Source organism: Manihot esculenta, chromosome 17, assembly GCF_001659605.2.
Source record: "Manihot esculenta cultivar AM560-2 chromosome 17, M.esculenta_v8, whole genome shotgun sequence".
In the NCBI taxonomy this organism is placed as follows: Eukaryota; Viridiplantae; Streptophyta; class Magnoliopsida; order Malpighiales; family Euphorbiaceae; genus Manihot; species Manihot esculenta.
In genome coordinates, this window is record NC_035177.2 from 9,154,842 (window position 1) to 9,174,348 (window position 19,507).

At 32.5% G+C, this 19,507-nt stretch overlaps 1 protein-coding gene across 4 annotated transcripts in view; it reads right to left on the minus strand.

Moving 5' to 3' along the window:
- The window catches only part of LOC110605068 (glycerol-3-phosphate acyltransferase, chloroplastic), a 49,656-nt gene that overhangs the window by 26,717 nt on the left and 3,432 nt on the right, over positions 1-19,507 (minus strand). For 3 of the 4 annotated variants that reach the window (XM_043952544.1, XM_043952543.1, XM_043952545.1), the window contains exons 2-5: positions 17,447-17,544; positions 12,796-12,882; positions 12,596-12,693; positions 10,127-10,199 (exon numbers count right to left, since the gene is read on the minus strand). In XM_043952544.1, coding sequence (XP_043808479.1) covers positions 10,127-10,199; positions 12,596-12,693; positions 12,796-12,882; positions 17,447-17,544 — 356 coding nt within the window. The remainder of the gene's footprint in view (positions 1-10,126; positions 10,200-12,595; positions 12,694-12,795; positions 12,883-17,446; positions 17,545-19,507) is intronic. The other variant, XM_021743370.2, reaches the window with a different exon arrangement.

Below are 19,507 nucleotides of genomic sequence, written 5' to 3' on the forward strand. Positions count from 1 at the left end.
CACCTGTTGTGCCTTATGTAGAAGCAGCCACTCCACCCATTGCTCTTTGAAAAGATATTCACTCTTCTCGAAATCCTCATCATATTTACAATTTTGCTTGAGTTATCATCGTTTGTCCCCCATCATATTATATTTATATTTCTCCTGTATCTAATGTCAATTATACCAAAAACTAAAAAATGTTAGAGAAGGATTGGATCATCCAGATTAGTCCAGGTTGGTCTAGGTTGGTGTAGTGCAATGGTTGAGAAAATTACTGCTCTCCATGACAATGGAACTTGGGATTTAGAACCTCCACCACCAGGCAAATCTATTGTTGGTTGTTGACAGGTTTACACAATTAAGGTTGGACCAAATGGCAAAGTTGACCGACTTAATGGTCGTCTTGTGACTAAGGGATACACACAAATCTTTAGGGTTGATTACGATGGCACATTACAATGGCACATTCTCTCCTATAGCCAAGATTGCTTCTGTAGGCCCCTGTTTCTTGTGCCGAGGAACGTGCACATCTTAAGCACTGAGGATCCCATATGAGAATAATATCATGATTACCACTACACTTAAAATTAATTTTTAGAACTATAGATAAATATTTTACGCCATAAAAAAATTAAAAAATAAAATAAAAAAAATGATAAAACTAAATAAAAATAATTTATTCAAGTAATAAAATTACTTAAGTGATTAAATTAAAAAGAAAAGAAAAAAAAAGAATTGAGTTTAAAAGAAAATTGAATTAAAAAATAAAGAAAAAGAAAAAAATAAAAAAAGAAGTAAAGGAAAATAAAAAGAAAAAATAAAAAAAACAAAATGAATAAAAAAATTAAGGAGAGAAGGAGCAGCGATTATTTTCTTCCTTTTAAACACTCTTCCTATTTAAACCTATTTTTCTATTTAAAAACTCTAATCAACAATTATTTTCTTTTCACTCTTCTTTGTGGCGGCCATCCCTTATCCCTAACTCTCCAAATTCTCTCAAGTTTTGCTTCAACTCATCCCTAACTCTCCAAATTCTATCAAGTTTTGCTTCAAGAAAAATAAAATAATATCCCCTCTTCAAGTCTTCAAACCACCCCTTTGATTTCTCTTTTACCTTTCTTTTTTTAATTCATTCTCAAGGTAATTTACTGAAATAAATAATTTCATGGCATAAAAATATTCTTTTTGCATGTCCTTGAATTGATTTGAGTGTTGTAGAAAGATAATATTTGTTATTGTATTTCACAATAGAGATTACAATCTATTTATACATGAGAGGCGGTATCTAAATAAGAAGGAAAATCAAATCTATGATTATACAATCTAAATAGGAAGGAAAATCAAATCTATGGTTATACAAATCCTAAGATTAAGTAACTAATCCATCTATATATATTTATTTCCTATATTAATATATTTACTTTCTATAACTTATAACACTCCCCCTCAAGTTGGAGCATAAATATTAATAATGCCCAACTTATTACATAAATAATCAATTTCAGCCATAAGAACAACAACCCAAAACAATCAAAATAAATAAAGAATCAGAAGAACGAACCCGTGAACAGTAACTCATGAACAGTAACCGATGAACAGTAGCTCTGAACAGTTCCCGTGAACAATACCCAATGAACAGTGCATGATGTCTCCAAATGTTACCCGGGTAATCCAAATGCACAGAACCCTAAGTCTCTAAATGTTACTCATTATGAGTAATTCCGATGAACAGAGCCCTAAGTCTCCAAATGTTACTCTTTATGGATAACCCAAATGAACAGAGTTCTAAGTCTCCAAATATTACCCTTTATGGGTAACCCCGATGAACAGAGCCCTAAGTCTCCAAATGTTACTCTTTATGGATAGCCCAAATGAACAGAGCCATAAATCTCCAAATGTTACCCTTTATAGATAACCCAAATGAACAGAATCCTAAATCTCCAAATGTTACTCTTTATGGGTAACCCCGATGAACAGAGACCTAAGTCTCCAAATGTTACCCGTTATGGGTAATCCCGATAAACAGAGCCTTGAGTCTCCAAATGTTATCCTTTATGGGTAATCCAAATATTACCCTGGGTAACCCAAAATGAACAGAGCCCTAAGTCTCTAAATGTTACCTTTATGGATAACCCAAATGAATAGAGCCCTAGGTCTCCAAATGTTACCCTTTATGGGTAACCCGAATGAACAGAGCTCTAAATTTCCAAATGTTACCCTTTAATGAACAGAGCACTAAGTCTCCAAATGTTACCCTTTATGAATAACCCAAAATCACGTTTTACCTATCTCAGCCGCTACTGAAGACGTTGGGATAATTTTAATAATATGGGTCTTACTGTCAAAAACCATTTCAACCAAAATTCTATACTATTTTACCTTCAAACGAATTAAAGGAAGATAACCCAACACTCAAACGGCAAATGAATCACAGATCTGACAAGCAGGTTGCAAGGCAACTAAACGCCTCCACCCAACATCCAAACGGCAAACGAACCACAGATTTGATAAGCGGGTTGCAAGGCAACTTCGGCGTCCTCTCTATGTGGACGATGAGAGACAAATATTACCCTAGATGGGTAACACAAAAGAATAGGAGCCCTAAGTCTCCAAAAATTTTAAAACTTGACAAGAGAGAAATTAAATCTCTGCGAGAATAGCTCTAATACCATGTAGAAAGATAATATTTGTTATTGTATTTCACAATAGAGATTACAATCTATTTATACATGAGAGACGGTATCTAAATAGGAAAGAAAAATCAAATCTATGATTATACAATCTAAATAGGAAGAAAAATCAAATCTATGATTATACAATCCTAAGATTAAGTAACTGATCCATCTATCAATATTTACTTCCTATATTAACATATTTACTTTCTATAACTTATAACAAGTGTGTTAGGCACCTCCCACATCAGTTTTAATGTGAAATTTGAGAACAATACAAATTCTGTATATGAAACCATGTGAGCAATCAGACCTGTCTAGCTTTTCCATGTTGATTGGAAAAGATTATGATTCTCTAAATATTTTTCTTAAATTCTTCACGAAATTCTCTTTAATTTTCATAAATTATTTGTATTTTTTTTATTTATGTTGAATTAGTTATGAATTTTTAAAGTTATAGAGGCAAATCTGAAATTTGAGTAATTGACAATGTACCGAAACTTTAAAGACCCATAACTTGACTTTCAGATCACCAAATGTGATGATTCTTGAGCCTAAAATCAAATTTGAGAATTGCACTATAACTTTTGTGTTTTGAGTTTTTCATGTTTCTGCCTCTAGTATAATACCATATCTCAAACCAAATCAGTGTGCAGATTACAACGTATGCTGCGATAGCCTAATTGTGATGGGAATAACTCGAAAAATACAAGTCTTTTTGATGTCTTTCTTTTTCCTCCCAAGCTTTCTATATGTTTAGAACATTTCTATGAACTTTCATAATTTTTTGAGCATGTTTGCTATTTTTCGTTGAATTTTAATTTTTGGTGCTAGAATTGTCAATCAATATAGAGAACAACACTAGTTCTTAGGCAAAGTTCAAGCGAGAAAGATGTCTAACACCTTCCTTTCTTGTACCCACTATCCCAAAGGGGTTATGGATTAAGAAGGATAATGGATCTCTGCTAAAGTAGGTCACACAACCACGTACCCACCATCCAAAAGTGCTAGATGTTAAAAAAAAAAATCTACCCTTTTAGACGTGAGTATAGGAAGGATAAGGAAGGCGCTTTCAGTACAGGTTCTTCACCTCTACCGAATCAATCTACCTAGTTCAAAACAGTTCTTATTCCAAAAAGAGGTTCAAGTCTAAGTATTGTCACATGCATGCATGCATTCACGCATCCATATTTTATTCATGCATCATTCTGACCCCTCGTGTTGTACAGCCATCATAGCTCCAAAGAGAACCAATAGCACTTTCGATCTAATTGCCTGGGCAAGAGGGTGGTAGACTTCAAAGAAGAGATTGACCCCTAAGCGCCAAGTTTGAAACAATTCCAGTCGCTGACGACAAGACCAATGCTCTGCTCAAGGAAATGTTGGATTGGATGAGACCTTAAATGGAAAACTAGAGGAAATAATGGCTAGGATTCTTAGGACTGTTGGGAAATAACCTGTGGAAGAGAATAATAGAACTGGCACTCAACAATAAGGCTCGACAGGAATTAATCCAATAGTTAGGGTTGCTAACTGCACAGAAGTTGATTTTTTTTATGTCGATGAATACATTAAGAATAAGGCTGCTAGGACGGAAAAAGAACATGCCAAGAGCTTTGAATTGATGAGTCAAAAGTTTAAAAAGCTCCAGGCCACCCTTAAGAAGCAAGCTGGAGAGTTAGGATTCAATAAAATGAGGATTTTGATATTGAGATTGAGGGAGGGGATTGCTAGAGAAATTTAAGAAGTCCGACTTGACCAAATTTGATGGGAATGGAGATCCAAGGGCCCATCTAAGATCTTATTTGATTGCCATGAAGACCACACAGTTGAATGAGGGACAAGTGGCCCAATTCTTTGCTTTGTCACTTGAGAGATTTCCTCATGTTTCCATAGTCCATAAGTTATCCATAGGAAAGATTGGGTAGGGTTGGTCAAGAAGTTCATCCAACAGTATTCCTAGAATACTGCTTTGGATATCACCTTGAGGAATCTAGAGGTACCATATTCCAGAAGTTATTCATAGGAAAGATTGGGAAGGGTTGGTCAAGAAGTTTATCCAACAGTATTCATACAATACTGCTTTGGATATCACCTTGAGGAATCTAGAGATGACCAAGCAGAAAGCTAACGAGACCTTTTCTATCTTCCTTCTAAGGTGGAGGAAGAAGGCAATTAAGATGACAAACCGCCCTGCTGTTAGAGACCAAGTTAGATCGGTAGTGAAGAACTTACAATCTGACTATCATGAGAAATTGTACTACATGCCTAGCTCCACCTTTGAGTAGCTTTATGATGTGGGCATTCAAAAGATGGAAGACCAAGACCAAGAGGAGATTCGTACCATCAACTTGAATAAGATTGCAAGCTAGAAGCCGAGCACTTAGAGCTTCATTTTTGCATTTGTTTTTGTTTTTTTTTTTTTTTGCTATTTCGGATGTACTTGATTAATAAGATGGGCTCTTATTGATTCTGATGGGCATGGGCATGGGCATGGGCATGGGCAGTGCATTCATGATCATTTTAAAACATCTTCTACTGACACATTAGATACAATAGCTCCTATTCGGCTTCTTATCTCTATGAAAGCTATCTATCACTGGACTCTTCACCAACTTGACATCAAAAATGTATTTTTTTATGGTAACCTAATTGAGGAAGTTTATATGGAGCAAACACTTAGGTTTATTGCTTAGCAGTCAAGCCTAGCCTAGTATGTCGACTTCAACAATCATTATATGGTTTAAAACAGTCTTCGAGAGCATGGTTTGGACAATTCATTATTGTCCAATAGATTGGAATGTCTAGAAGTAAAGCTAATCGTTCATTTTTATTTTGTCATGACGGCTGTGGTAGTAAATGTATTTACTTGATGGTTTATATTGATGACATTATTATTGTTGGTAATGATCATAATGGGATCTCTCAACTTAAACAACATTTGTTCAATTACTTCCAAACTAAATATTTGGAGAAATTGAAGTATCTCTTGAGGGTTAAAGTGGTAGAATCCAAAAATGGTATTCCAATATCCCAACGGAAATATGCTCTAGATATACTAGAAGACAATGGCATGCTAGATTGCAAAAATGTAGACATTCTCATGGATCCAAATGTTAAGTTTATTCCTGTGTAGGAGGTCATTGAAAGATCCTTATAGATATCAAAGGCTTATTGGCAAACTCAACTATCTCATCATCACAAGACCACATATCTTCTTTGCAATCAGTGTAAATAGTCAATTTCTTCAAGCTCCATATAGTAATCACTAGGATACAGCCATTCGTATCTTAAGGTACATCAAGGGAGCTCAGGACAAGGTCTACTAAACCCAAAGACATCATGACTTTGCTAAACCTATCAAACCAAACTCTGAGAGATTGTTTTAGCCTATACAAGGCCTTTTTTAATCTGCATACATTTCCTTATGTCTTCTCATCAGCAAACCCAGGAGTTATCTCAATAAACACATCTTCCTTTAAGTTTGCGTAGAGGAATGAGTTCTTCACATCAAGCTGCTCTAAGTCCAAGTTAACTACACAAGATAACAGGACTCTGATTGAGTTCATTTTTGAAACTAGGCAAATTTCTCTTAATAATCCACTCTATAGGTTTGGATGAAATCTTTAACAACCAATGTGGCCTTAAATCGCTTAATTGTGCCATCAACTTTGTCTTTCATTGTGAATATTCACTTACAGCCAACTAGTTTCCTCCCAGGTGGGAGAGAGACAAACTTTCATGTCTCATTTTTTTTTGTCAGTGTTTTTATCTTTTCAATCATTGCTCCCTTCCATTTAGGATCTCCAAAAGCTCCCTTCCAATCCTATGAAATAGACACAGAGGAAACAAACAAGACAAAGACTTTATAGGAGGGAGACAAGCAATTATAAGAAACAAAGTTAGAAATAAGGTGTTTGGTACATGATCTTACACTTTTTCTTTATACAATGGGTTTATCTAAATCGTTGGAGCATTCAAGAGTTGAGATAACTCACCAAAAGAAGATGTTGACCATACCTTGACCCTGAGTAGACTGCATAACGACTCTTCTGCCTTGTCTCTCCTCGAATACCTCCTCAAATCTGGCTTATTCAAACGTTCACTTCTTCCCCCCTTTCAGATGTCTCCCTCTGTCTACTAGAACTCTCCCTCTGAATTAGATCATTCAGAATCACAAAATTAGGAATCACCTCTTCTTTCTCATTGTTTTCCCCCTAAATAGGCGAGTGGAATTAGAAATCAAGACCTTTTTACCTTTTGCCATGATAAAAAGAATGTATCGTGAAAAAATAGGAGTTACCCAAGGTTGTGCACATAAGAAATCCTAACCAAATCACCAAAGGACCATGTAGCAACAAGAGGTGGTCGAAAATGGCGTCGGAGTTGACTACGCCGAGAGGCGGCATCGGACAGAGCCTCACGCACCGGGAAGGAGAGGCGTGTAAGCCTCAAGTTCGTGGGACTCTAGCAACGGAGCGGGACGGCCGGCCAACAACAGGTCAGTGACTCTGTCGATGGCAGTAGTGAGATGAAAAAAGACCCCTACATAGGGCAGTACCAAAACAATAGATCTAGGGTTTGGAAACCATAAAAGGAAAAAATTAAATTGGAACCCTAAAATCAGGAAAAAGTTTTAATACCAAAAAGAATTTTAGAAAATTTTAGAATATTCTTATACTTCTCTCTTTATCTTTACAAGGATTTACATATCTATTTATACAGAGAGGATTACAACTAAAAAGGAAATAATCAAATAATTACAAAGATAATTAAAAATCCTAATCTGTACCTAGAATCAGTATTCAATTAAATCATATTACTAGAAATCAGCAATAAGTCAACAGTTAGATATTCAAATATAGGCTAGGCAGAATCCCCTTTAGATAGGTGATCTACTTCAGGATAATGTATCATGATAGAAGGAAACCTAATATCTTAGAAGAGTAAGAAGTAATTGCAAAGTCAAGTGCAGAAGCAAAATCTCAGGCCATGGCTTTAGTTGACTTGTGAACTTATTTGATTAAAGCAACTCCTTCAAAAGTTGACGTATGGTGAAATTGGACAAAAGAAGTTAATATGTGACAATCAAGTTGCCATTGTCGCATCAAATCTAGTCTTCCATGAAAGGACGAAATATATTGATGCAGTTTGCCACTTTTTAAGGCAAAAAATTGAGTCGAGATGTATTGCTAGTAGCTTTGTCAATTCAAATGATAAGCGGTTTGCCACTTGAAGGGGAGTCTCAAACATTCTCCAATCCTTTTTATCTATCTATTTTTCACTTTTGTTTCGGTACCAAAACCGACGATCCCAGCACAAAAAGTTGGCTCTCATTATATTATTGTGATGCCATGCAATACCTGTCCAGAAACAAAACATCCACTTGACGTCTTACTTCTTATTTCATATAAACCTACGTACTAGCCCTAAACACAAATTTGCTTGCTGTCCAATATCAACGTACTAGCAATTACTCATGCTTTGCATGTGAGTACTAAAATAATTTTAATATATAAATATTTTCAAATTTTTTAACTTTAATAGATGAATATAAAATAATATTTTTACATTTACTGTTAACTATTTTTTATTTTATTTTATCTCATAATTACTTGTTAAAAAAGTTATAACGTTATTATTAAATTTTATTTTAATAATTTTAATTTGTCCCTTATCCTAGTCTACATCTACGGATGATTCAACTCAATACCAACGCCTTGTATAAGAAATTCTCAAATAAGTATATGTGAACATCTTCCTGTTTTTGTTGGAAAATTTATACACTAAAATATTTAAAAATAATATGTTCATTAATATCAGCTTAAACAATCAAATCGAAACCTTATTCCTATTATTTGCTATAACTTAAAAGTAAATATTCAAAGTAAATATTCAACACAGTTTATTCCTCATTTTAGGTTAGATAATTTTTTTTTTAGCTAGTAGATATCAAATTCTCTTTATATCTAAATAATTGAATATAAAATTAATTCCATCTATAATGGAATTCAATTATATCAAACTTTTTTAATTATAAATTTGATCTGATTTAAGTTTTATATATTCTACCAAATTTAGAAATGATGTTTTTTCTTAATTTGAATACACACTTGTTAAGTTTGGATCATACCTGATTAGCTCCCAAAAGTTAGCTCGAGGAAAGGGGCAGAGGAATGTTTAAGACCCTTGTAAACCCTTGTAAGGGGCACATTACCTCTACTCAAACTGATGTGAAAATAAACTGATGCATGAAATACTTAAGAGGGGCTCAACATCGGATGGAGAAATTCTAGTACCATGTTAAATTTACGCCAGTCCTTATTCACCTCAAAAACTAGCTCAAGGAGGAATGCCTAAAGTCTTATGAGCACATTACCCTATTCCAATTTAACGTGGGATTCAACACACCATTATACTTATTTTTATTTGTGAGAAAAAAGTGAAGATCATTAAAAATTAAATTAATTAGGAGAGAAAATTGGATGGTAGTTTATTTAACGATAATATTTTATAATTACTTATATTTGGCAAGTTAAGTTAGTGAATTTTGGATTGTAATTAAAAAATTAAATTAAAATAAAATTAAAAAAAGATAATACTAAATATATGAATGAATTACACATTAATTGGAAATAACTATTACTTATTAGGTTAATCTTTTTATTAATTTTGCGGATTAATATATATTTTTGTAAAGCAATCATTTTATGGAAAATATGTTAAATTGATTTTCTAAATATATGAAATAATTTTTTATACAAATTAATATAATAAAATTATATTAAATTAATACATTTCATTAAGTTATTTAGTTCTAATAATAAAAAATTAACAACATTATTATTAGTTAAAATTAATATTTTATTCTATTATTTAGAAAAGTATCCTTTTATATTTATATCTCAACGCATTACTGTTTTTTATATTTCTCAAAGATATCCCTATTTTTTATTAATTAAACAATTATCATCAAATAATTACTTTACAAAAATAAGTCTCATTTTTAATAAATTTTAAAATAAAAATACAAATATTATAGACTTTAATTTTTAAAAAATTTTAAATATATATATATATATATTATTTTTATATATTCTTTTGCATCATTATCATTTTTCCATTAATGTCGTATCTTTTCCATTAATGCCAACCCAATTAGACCTACATTGACCCGTTTAGGACGCGAGCCCATTTATCCTAAACCCACACCCGTATAACGAGATGTCATGTCATGTAAACAGGTCACGTCGAAAATTGCCAGCTCTAGTCAGAAAAGAAAGCATACTCAACCCTTTGCTTCTACATGTTTAGTTTAGCATGCAACTAATAAACACAAGAACAATTTAACAGGTCTTCTCAAAGAGAAACAAACATGAAATCTACAGCATTGGTAAGCAACAGATGATTGAACAAAATTCTTTAAAATTTAGCATTATGGGGCAATTACCCCCCAGGAAAAAATTAGGTACCTGCTGAAGCTGTTTTTCCACTTCATGGAAAAGGGAAATATTGCCAACATATGAATCCCTGCAGCCAGCATGACTATAATGAATGACAGAAATAAGATGGAACACATCTTAATAGCAAAGTATTTCAATCCAGTTGTAAAATTCTGTCAACACAAACATTAACGTAGAAATGCTTGCCATTTGGTTTGCAAAGAAATTCCATATAAATTGCTCCAGCAAAATCAATAAAAAACATTGAGGTGCTAAGAAATAAGAAAAATTGCAAAAAAGTTAAAATCCATGGAATCTGCTACAACTTGCCATCCAATTATGTCCACCATGTTTAATAGAAAACCTAGAGCGGAGCTAGTTCGTTGGAAATGAAAATAAAGAACTGAAAAGGTCATCTAACAGCACTTTTTTAGAACTCTTAAAGATTAGTTAATCATCTAAATGAGCATATGTTTCTGCATCACGTGGCAGATAGAGAGAGAAGCGCTTAATATCAAGTTCCAAAAGTTTCATCACAAGCCAGAGAGGCTCTTACTATCGAGTTTCAGATATATAGGCTGTCTAATCACAACAAATCCAACCAGAGACCATGTAATCTTCCACTTGTTGCCATATAACCATAAAATCCCAACGTCACGCAATTTATCACTAGTCTATAAAACAGTCAAACTAGAGAACGAGAGAGAGATGCAGGATACTATCTTCAAATACTTGGGCTCTCTGATCACAATAAATATAGATGGAGACCATAAAATATTCACTATTTTCCATGTAAAATTTGGAGAAGTCTAAATCCACAAAAGCCTTATGAAGCAATTTAAGTTAGAGAAAGGAGAGAGATTTCCCCCGTAAAAAAGCTAACCCATATGCACAGTGATCAAAGTCAATCCATTGAAAGAAATAGTAGTTGAAAGATATTAGAATTTGAAAGCATAACCAGCAAAAATTTTGGTTAAGGAAAAATGGGAAAACCATGTCTTTCAATATAGAAATTATTTGATCCAGTCAAAGCAAGTAGCAGCCAGTTAAATTCAATGTAACGAACCAATTGTGTTGACACATTTTGCTAATCTGATTCAGTTCAATAACAAATTTCACAGATTTTTTCTTTTGTTTTGTCTTTCAGGTTTTCATATTTAAAACCAAATAAACCAAATTCTAATTTCAATTTATTTTTTGATAGAGATCCATATTTTGTTATTTTCTGGATATAAAAGGTAAGCTAAAACAAAAGCTCATTTGCTTTTGTTCTAAAATAAAAGCACAGACTACCAGATAAACTAACAAAACCAATTTTTTTTGGATATTGGAAAATTCTGTCCAGTTGATCGATTTAAGAAATAGGTTATTTGGGTTATGTGATTCTTCCCCTCAATGGATGACAAAAAGCGATTTGAAGGCTCTTATTTGTCCAATGCATTACTCTTCCATTAAATATTTATGAACAATCCCTTCAATTTCATCTGATTTAATTGAATGAAATTGTGTTCAATATGATAGTAGATCAAAGAGCAGTCTGCAGAAAAGTAGGGGAAGGCTGCATATGATAGACCACCTTTCCCCCCAAGCCTCACAGAGCAGGGAGCCTCTGCATATGAGATGCCTGTTTATATTTTAATTGGATATGAGATCAATGTTACACCAAAAAAAAAAACAAAAACAAAGAAAAAAGGAGAAGAAGAATGCAGGAGACAATATCAAGAATATGAGAAATTTCAAAGAAGGCAGCAAGGCATAAAAAGGACAAAGATACAAAAACTTGACATTAACATCTTAAAATGGAGCATAAATGAATAAGGGGATACCCTCCAACATTATGATTAGATGCTCACACTAGCAGTTTACTAAAATATCTTAGCATGCTCAAATGATGCAGAGTGAAGCTCACAAAGATAACACAGACATATATAATACTGCTTGAGGAGAAAATCTCTATAAATACCAATGTAACTAATGTATTTTGAGTTTTAGAGATTTGATTATAAATTATGCTGAGATCTCAATAAATACCAATATAACTAATGTATTTTGAGTTTTAGAGATTTGATATATGCTGATATTTCAATCTCCTAAACTTAATAGGAAATTTAGAACTACTAATTAGGAAGCTTAGATAAGCTAAAATACAGTAGGAATATCTACACTAAGTAAGAAAACTAAATCCTAATTAAACTAGGCCTTAATCCTACTTGCTGACCAGGTCACCAGTTACCTAGTTGGTCAAAAAGTTCCGAACTAGTCATAATTTCTGGGATTTAGGGGTAACCCAGGCTGTGGCTGATTCCCAATTCTCCAATTGAACCAGCCAGACCAGTCCGGGTTTGACAACATCGATTGTAAGATTATAATACAAAAAGAGCACTACCATTGTTGAAGTAGTTCTCATTATCTTAAGCATAAAGAAGGGGCAAGTAGATTGTATTAGGTGCGCTGAGAAAACTAGACGAAGAAGGGAATAGATAGAAGTATTGGACTCACCTAAAATCAACCAAAGGACGTATATAGTTTTGACCAAAGTTATAGTAGTCAAAAGGCTCTCTCAATGCTTTGTGATAAGGCGAGAATACAAAGGGGTCCTGAAAATGTACTGTACATTTCACATAAGAAGTTCATACAAGCAAATAATTTCTGATATGGATGCATCTTGATGATTGATGAAGTGTTTGCAGTCCAAATACCTCAACGTCCAAGCACATACGATCCATTGCAACAGCCATATTTGACACTATTATCTCCTTTGCATTGGGAATTCCACTTTGTAAAACCTGAAAAGTAACCCCATGAATATTTATGGAAAATAAGTAAATGTCCAGACAATTAATAATATGCAAAAACTAGTACTGGGATGAATGGAACTATTGTCCCTTGTGGAGGACAACTAGAAAGAAACCTGATGTAATTTAGGGAACTACTATGTTGCAATCCCATACCTAAGCTTTATGATGAATATGAGGAAGCCAAAATGTGAAGGATAGTACAGGAAATGATAGAATGGCACACTTTTCATATTGACAACATAGTTTAAGTGGTGTTGATGATAATGAGGAAATATCATTGAATAAGTTTTTTTTCCCAACTTAATGACCAAACAATCCAAACATTTATCCATTTTCTCAATTGTAGGTCTAGCTAACCCCTTTTAGCCTAACCTTATAATATTGTTAACAGTTTTAGCAAAGTTAGCAACTGAAAATCAGTGCATAAATGTACTGCCTATGTAGCTACCTTAACAGACAAATGGATATTTTCCTTTATATGTTCATAATACAAAATATTATTTTTCTTAAATTTTCTTTCTAAAATAAGTAATAAAAATCTTAAATTTTATTTCTAAAGTAAGTAATATTTTTTGTCCATCAATTATTAAAAATAACTTAAATTTATTTTATAAAGTAAAAAAAGTAAAATTTCATCCAACAGATTTGCAGGAAAGAAAAAGCTAACATCTTTTTTTTCACCAATTGAAACACTTGTGTAGGCCTTACACATACATTTTCTTTGCCCTCACTAAATTGGCCAAAATTATTACCAAAATAAAAATTGGGCTTAAATTTACAAAATTAAAAGCATTAGCCAAATTGAAAAGGTGCATAAAGGTTTTGAATTTTTTTGGGGTCAATAAACCATTCTTTTAAAAGATACAAACTTTAAAACAATTTTAAAAAACAAGAATGAATAAAAATTGCTGAAGAAAGAAAAGAAGCACATTTTGGATGTGCAAGCATCCTCTTCCCGAGGAAACCAAAAAAGAACATCAAAGTTAAAGAAAAACTAATCAAATTGCCCCTTCCAATCTTAAGAATGAATCAAAGACACCTTGGAGACCCAAAAGCAAAATCCCATAAAAAAGACCAAAAATTATTCACGCAACAACCACAAGACAAACTTTGCTTCTTAAGAACAAAACTTTTTTGCCAACCAAAACAATTCAAATCACATCAAAATTGCAATGCAATGACACCCATAGTACTTTCTATAAAAAAACCCAAGTTCATCTCTATAAGATCCTCCAATCTGGCATGCCAAATTTCCTCAATGAAATAATCGACTTCAATAGCGCCTTAAGGTAGGGGAATGAAGAAAATAAATAAGAATGAGACCAACTCACCTTGCAGCACATGGTTCATGCACCACAAGACAGCTTTGCTATTTTTTGTATTTGCATCTAATACATTGTCTTTGATTATTTAAAGAATCAAAAAGGAAAGAGTGGCCCTTCCTAGGCAAACTAATTTTTGACCTACCAAATTTGATTCGTCAAATTACAAGGGAAAAAAACCAAAACTGCAACCTCTCCAATCTAAATCAAGAGCTGAAATGAATTAAAGAAGCAAGACCTATCATCTGCTATTCGTTAAGGCTCTCAAGATAAGAGAATTTCCTAGAAACAAAATGTACATCATAAGGAGGCAAATTTAAAGAGCAAAGGTTCTGCAAATTAGAAAAAGAGGTATCTCCATTCCAAAGACATTCAAAAAGCAAATTCAAGATAAATCTCTAACTTTAACTCTTATCAATGGAAAATAGAACAACTCATTCATGAAATTAACTTCCAAGGACTTTTATGAATATTAAATCCTATTCTTGCATCCTGCCAAGCAAAACAAAGAATAAAGAAAGAGACATAGCTAAGAAAGTAAAATATTAATTTTAACAGAGAGAAAAGAAAAACACAACCAGTACTCAACAGATGCTACTCAAAATAGATAATAGTAGATGAAAAATAAATTTGTGTAAAAGAATCTTTCAAAAAGTTTCATGCAGCCAAATAGAGTTAGTTGAGACAAGTTATCACAAAGTTTGGTGAAAGTCAAACTGCCCTTCTTCTCAATTGCTTATTTTGATTTAGGTTTTAAAACCATAGAATAATAAGGCTCCAATTGTTTGAGGGAAAATATTTTCTACGAAAATATCTTTTTTATTTCCTGATATTTCAAGTACTCAGAAAAATTAGTTAATGGAAAATATTTTCCTAATCAAAATTAAGTTAGTTTTAAGGAAAACAACTTACTCTTTTCTAATTACTTTTCAGCTAATAAATACATTTATATGGGGTCCAAGTAGGTTGATTAATGAGATACTAGGTGTTCAAGAGGCGGCTAGGGAATCTGTTGAAAACAGTATCACATGGAAGATTGTTCCAGATTTCCTTGAGCTTAAGGTTAAAGAGTACTGCTAGTCTTTGAAGAGTGAAAGTTTGGTTGATAAGCTGAAATATCCATCTGTCTCCACTAGAGATCTCAATTTGCACTTATTTGGAAGCTTCATCTTGTAATTTCAGCAGCTATTTATATGTATTTTAGTGCAGCCTATTCATCTATTAAGAAAAAGCAATGAACATCCAAGATAAAAAGTATAAGTTTATCATGTCCTCTTCTATTTGTTAACGCTCAAAATGACTACACCATAATATAGCTTAAAAAGTGCTTCCAATAAAAAAAAAAAGCTTAAAATATTACATGCTGATGCAACTGCAAAATCAATCACCAAGAAGCACATACAATCATCAAATAGGATATTTAACAACAAATGTTCAAAAAAAAAAAGAAAAAGAAAAAGAAAAGAGGAAGATTGATGACTATTTGAATATTCAGCTTGTGGGTTTCCAGCTAAATTCCAATAAAAAACTTAAATAATAAATCTAATGAGTAAACCTTCAAAAAATTTACAGGTTTTATGGAGACTTATAATTTCGCCATGAATCACAAAACTATATATATATTAGAGCAAGAATGATTTACACATGTGATGCCTTTCTATTTTCTAACCAAGGAAAAGATCCTTGAGTGAGCTAGATTTCTATTTTTGAATTCCATGCTCTAAACACATGTAAGTCCATATTATTGAAATTTTGCTAAGAGAATGCACGAGTAACAAAAATCAAATGACATCAGTTCCACGTGTAAAACAATTGTTTTCAGTTGCTAGTATTTATTTTTTGAACAATGGCTTCCTGGAGTTTGCATCCAAACATTGTACAACTAGTGTCATTTCTTTTATGGATTTGATAATTTTTTTCCTTTGTTTAATGAGTATATAGAAAAACTTCAACAAACAAATGCGACCAATGCTGAATGAACAAAAATTGCCATAAAGGGTCATGAGGGAAGGTCCAAACATATTGATAGAACCAAAGAAAAAACAGTGACTTCCAATTGTTGGGTTGGCCCGCACTATCTATTTCAGTTTCAATTTTGCTTCCCTATTCAAGCATGGTTAAGTTGTTATGTAACATATAACAAACCCTTCGTAAAGGACTTTTCCACAGCTAAAAACACTTTCCTCGATCAAATTTTAACAAGCAAACTTCAAACTCAGTTGCAAATGGACACTTGCTCAATGTGACAACAGATGCAACACGACATAATAAGTAATAACTACTCAAAAAGGTCAAAAATAACCAACTCAAAAGTGTCATTATCTAATGATTCAACAAGGTCCAAATGGACCACCCACAAAACTTCACTAACTCCATGCACATACTCCATGTAAAAACCATTGTTGAAGAAATGCAAATATATTAAAGGATCAATGTGCATTAAAGTGCAAAAGGGTCCTGACTCCTGAATCCTAGATGTAAAAGGTGCACGCCCATGGCTGAATAAAGGGCACAAAAGTAAAAAATTTAATAATAAAGCAATTTTAGATAACTAAGAAAATGAAGACCAAAATAACAAGTTAATATTTCTTTTCTTGAGACATATATGGCATATAACCAAGAAAAATATTATTTTTATGTCTTTTTATTTTTTTTAATAAGAAGTATAACAATAATATTATAAATGACTTATATAGCATTTAAAAAGGATAATTTAAGATAAACTAGAAATAAAGGAGTACTAAAAGCAGTTAGGATGATAAAGATAATAAGAGAATACTGAAAACAATGTACGAGGAGAGAGATTAAAAGCAACTAATTATCACAAGTGATGCAAAGTCTGAAAACTTCTTGATTGCCAATAGTGGATTATGGTAGATTGGCAAATTTCAAGACAAATCTTTTCTTTTTTTTTTTTTGGGTTAATGGAAGTACTTGCCAAATATGAAAATAAAGGTGCGCCTTCTTAGCGGCTTGCACCTGGAACAAAGCACACGGCTAGGCACCTAAGGCGTTTGCCGTTTGGGCTGGCGGCTGGTGAGCCTTGAGCCTAAAGCATGCCTGAGGCTGTGAGGCCCACCTTAATAACTACAAAGAAATGCAATAGCCTTCACTTCTTACACTGTCTATGAGTCTATGACATATCACCATGCAAGTTAAAAAATCCAACATAAGTATAACACAATTAATGTAGTCATTTAAAACCATAAGATATAAGTATATTTATTTACTGCATTTCTATAATTCTGATACACTTCTTCCATCCCTGCAGCAACATTTAAAGGCAATTTCCCTGCTTCCACTTGCTTCCTAATTCCAGACAGCAAATCTGCATAAACATATTCACCATAAGAAAACTAATCCTCTACTATAAAGTTGAAACAGAACATTAAGCCATATAAAAATTAGCAAGAAATTCTCTTAGCAAATAAGGGGGGAAAATTCAAGTGCTTTTATTTTAGATTTCCTTTTACAGTCATCTAATTCATCTGTGTCCTTCACTCTATTATGGGCTTCCATTCCATTGTTTTTGTAGAAACCAACAAACAAATAATCATAATTATCTTAAAGCAAGTTGGAAATAACTAAATGTTTACTCAACATTTTAAGCAAGATTTAACAAAATGGCAAGTCCTTTTAGGAAAGACTACTATGATCAAGCACGAAGGCAATTAGGATCTTACAACAGCATAAAACTTTTTTACTTAAGTAGTACGAAGTGAGAATAGGAATGTATACTAACATCGGAGGTTAAGCACTGGACAAGAAATTAGGTTCAAATCTAAGGCACAAGCAAAAGGCCTAGTCAGTTAACCATATGTGAACAGAACTGATGATTAGTAATCTTGTTTCTGTGAATTGCTCAGTTGAATATTGGATTTAAATCAGCTTTGCAAGGAATATGAACCATGATTTTAAATTGCAGCTGCAGTTGCAGGTGATAGAAGCAGGCTCGTAAATGCCCATAAAGTAACAGTAATGGCCCATTGCTATGAACATTTATTTTTAAAAAAAATTTGCAAAATTCATAAAATAAATAGATATTCAAAGAAATGAGTAAAACTAAAATACACAACCAAATGATAAACATATATCCATTAAATAAAGACAAACTAAAATACACAACCAAATGATAAACATATATCCATTAAATAAAGACAATAAAACCATCATTCTTCGACAGTATTAGCATTAACTATTTTAAATCTAATAGAACTATGTGGATAGTAAAGATAAACCTAGTATCAAACATTGCTTCTTTAACAAATAAGCAAAGAATATTAGAAATAAAATAAATAACTTAACTTTTAAAAGATATAAATGTGTAGAACTAGGAAGATAGTCAATGACCGTAGCTCAAAAGAGTCACAACAGTTTAAAACTACTAGAACTAGAAAATAAGTATGATGAAGATCTATTGCCCCTATTTAGCTTAAAAAAAAATAAGAGAGGTAACAGACTATCACTATTAATTACATTAAGTAATAGGCATTAAGTAATGGATGCAACAGTCATTACCCAAACAAATTTTCAGTTGCCTTTAAACAGCAGGTGTCACAATAACAGGAGGGCAAAAAACATATAAATAATAGCATTTACGCAATGTAACAACTTTTATTTAAAACCACAGTGCAAACCATGTGAAAATGAATCTCTTCAATTAATACTAGATGCTTATATGCTCATTTTGTGGGGAATTTTGCTCGAACTTTCTATGATGAAAAGCACTGGCAACAGCATAACCACAAGGTTCGGAAATATCCTCTTTTGCAATTCAAACATGGCTAAATGCATACTTGCACACCTGTACTTTAGCACTTTCAGCTATCAGACATCTCAACTTTAATCGTGACCTAATAAGCACCTAAACTTTAAAATAATATTACTTTTAAACACAACTTCGCCAAATCCATGGTTTTAAAGTTATGTTTAAAAATAATTTTTCAAATTTATGGTTAAATCAATGGTTTTAAAGTTGTATTTAAAAGTAATTTTTCAAATCCATAGTTTTAAAGTTGTGTTTAAAAGTAATTATTTTAAAAAGTTTAGGTGTTTAAAATATTTTTTTTTTTTAAATTTAGGTGTTTAAAAGTAATTTTTTAAAGTTTAGATGTTTATTAGGTCACAATTAAAGTTGAGGTGTCTAATAGGCAAAAATGCTAAAGTACAAGTGTGCAAGTATACATTTGGCCTTCAAACACTTTCTTTATCCCAAGTTGCAGAGTTCATATTCTTCTTTCTATATTATTAACTAAAAAGTGAACTACAAGCTGAATAATCACCGGAAAAAA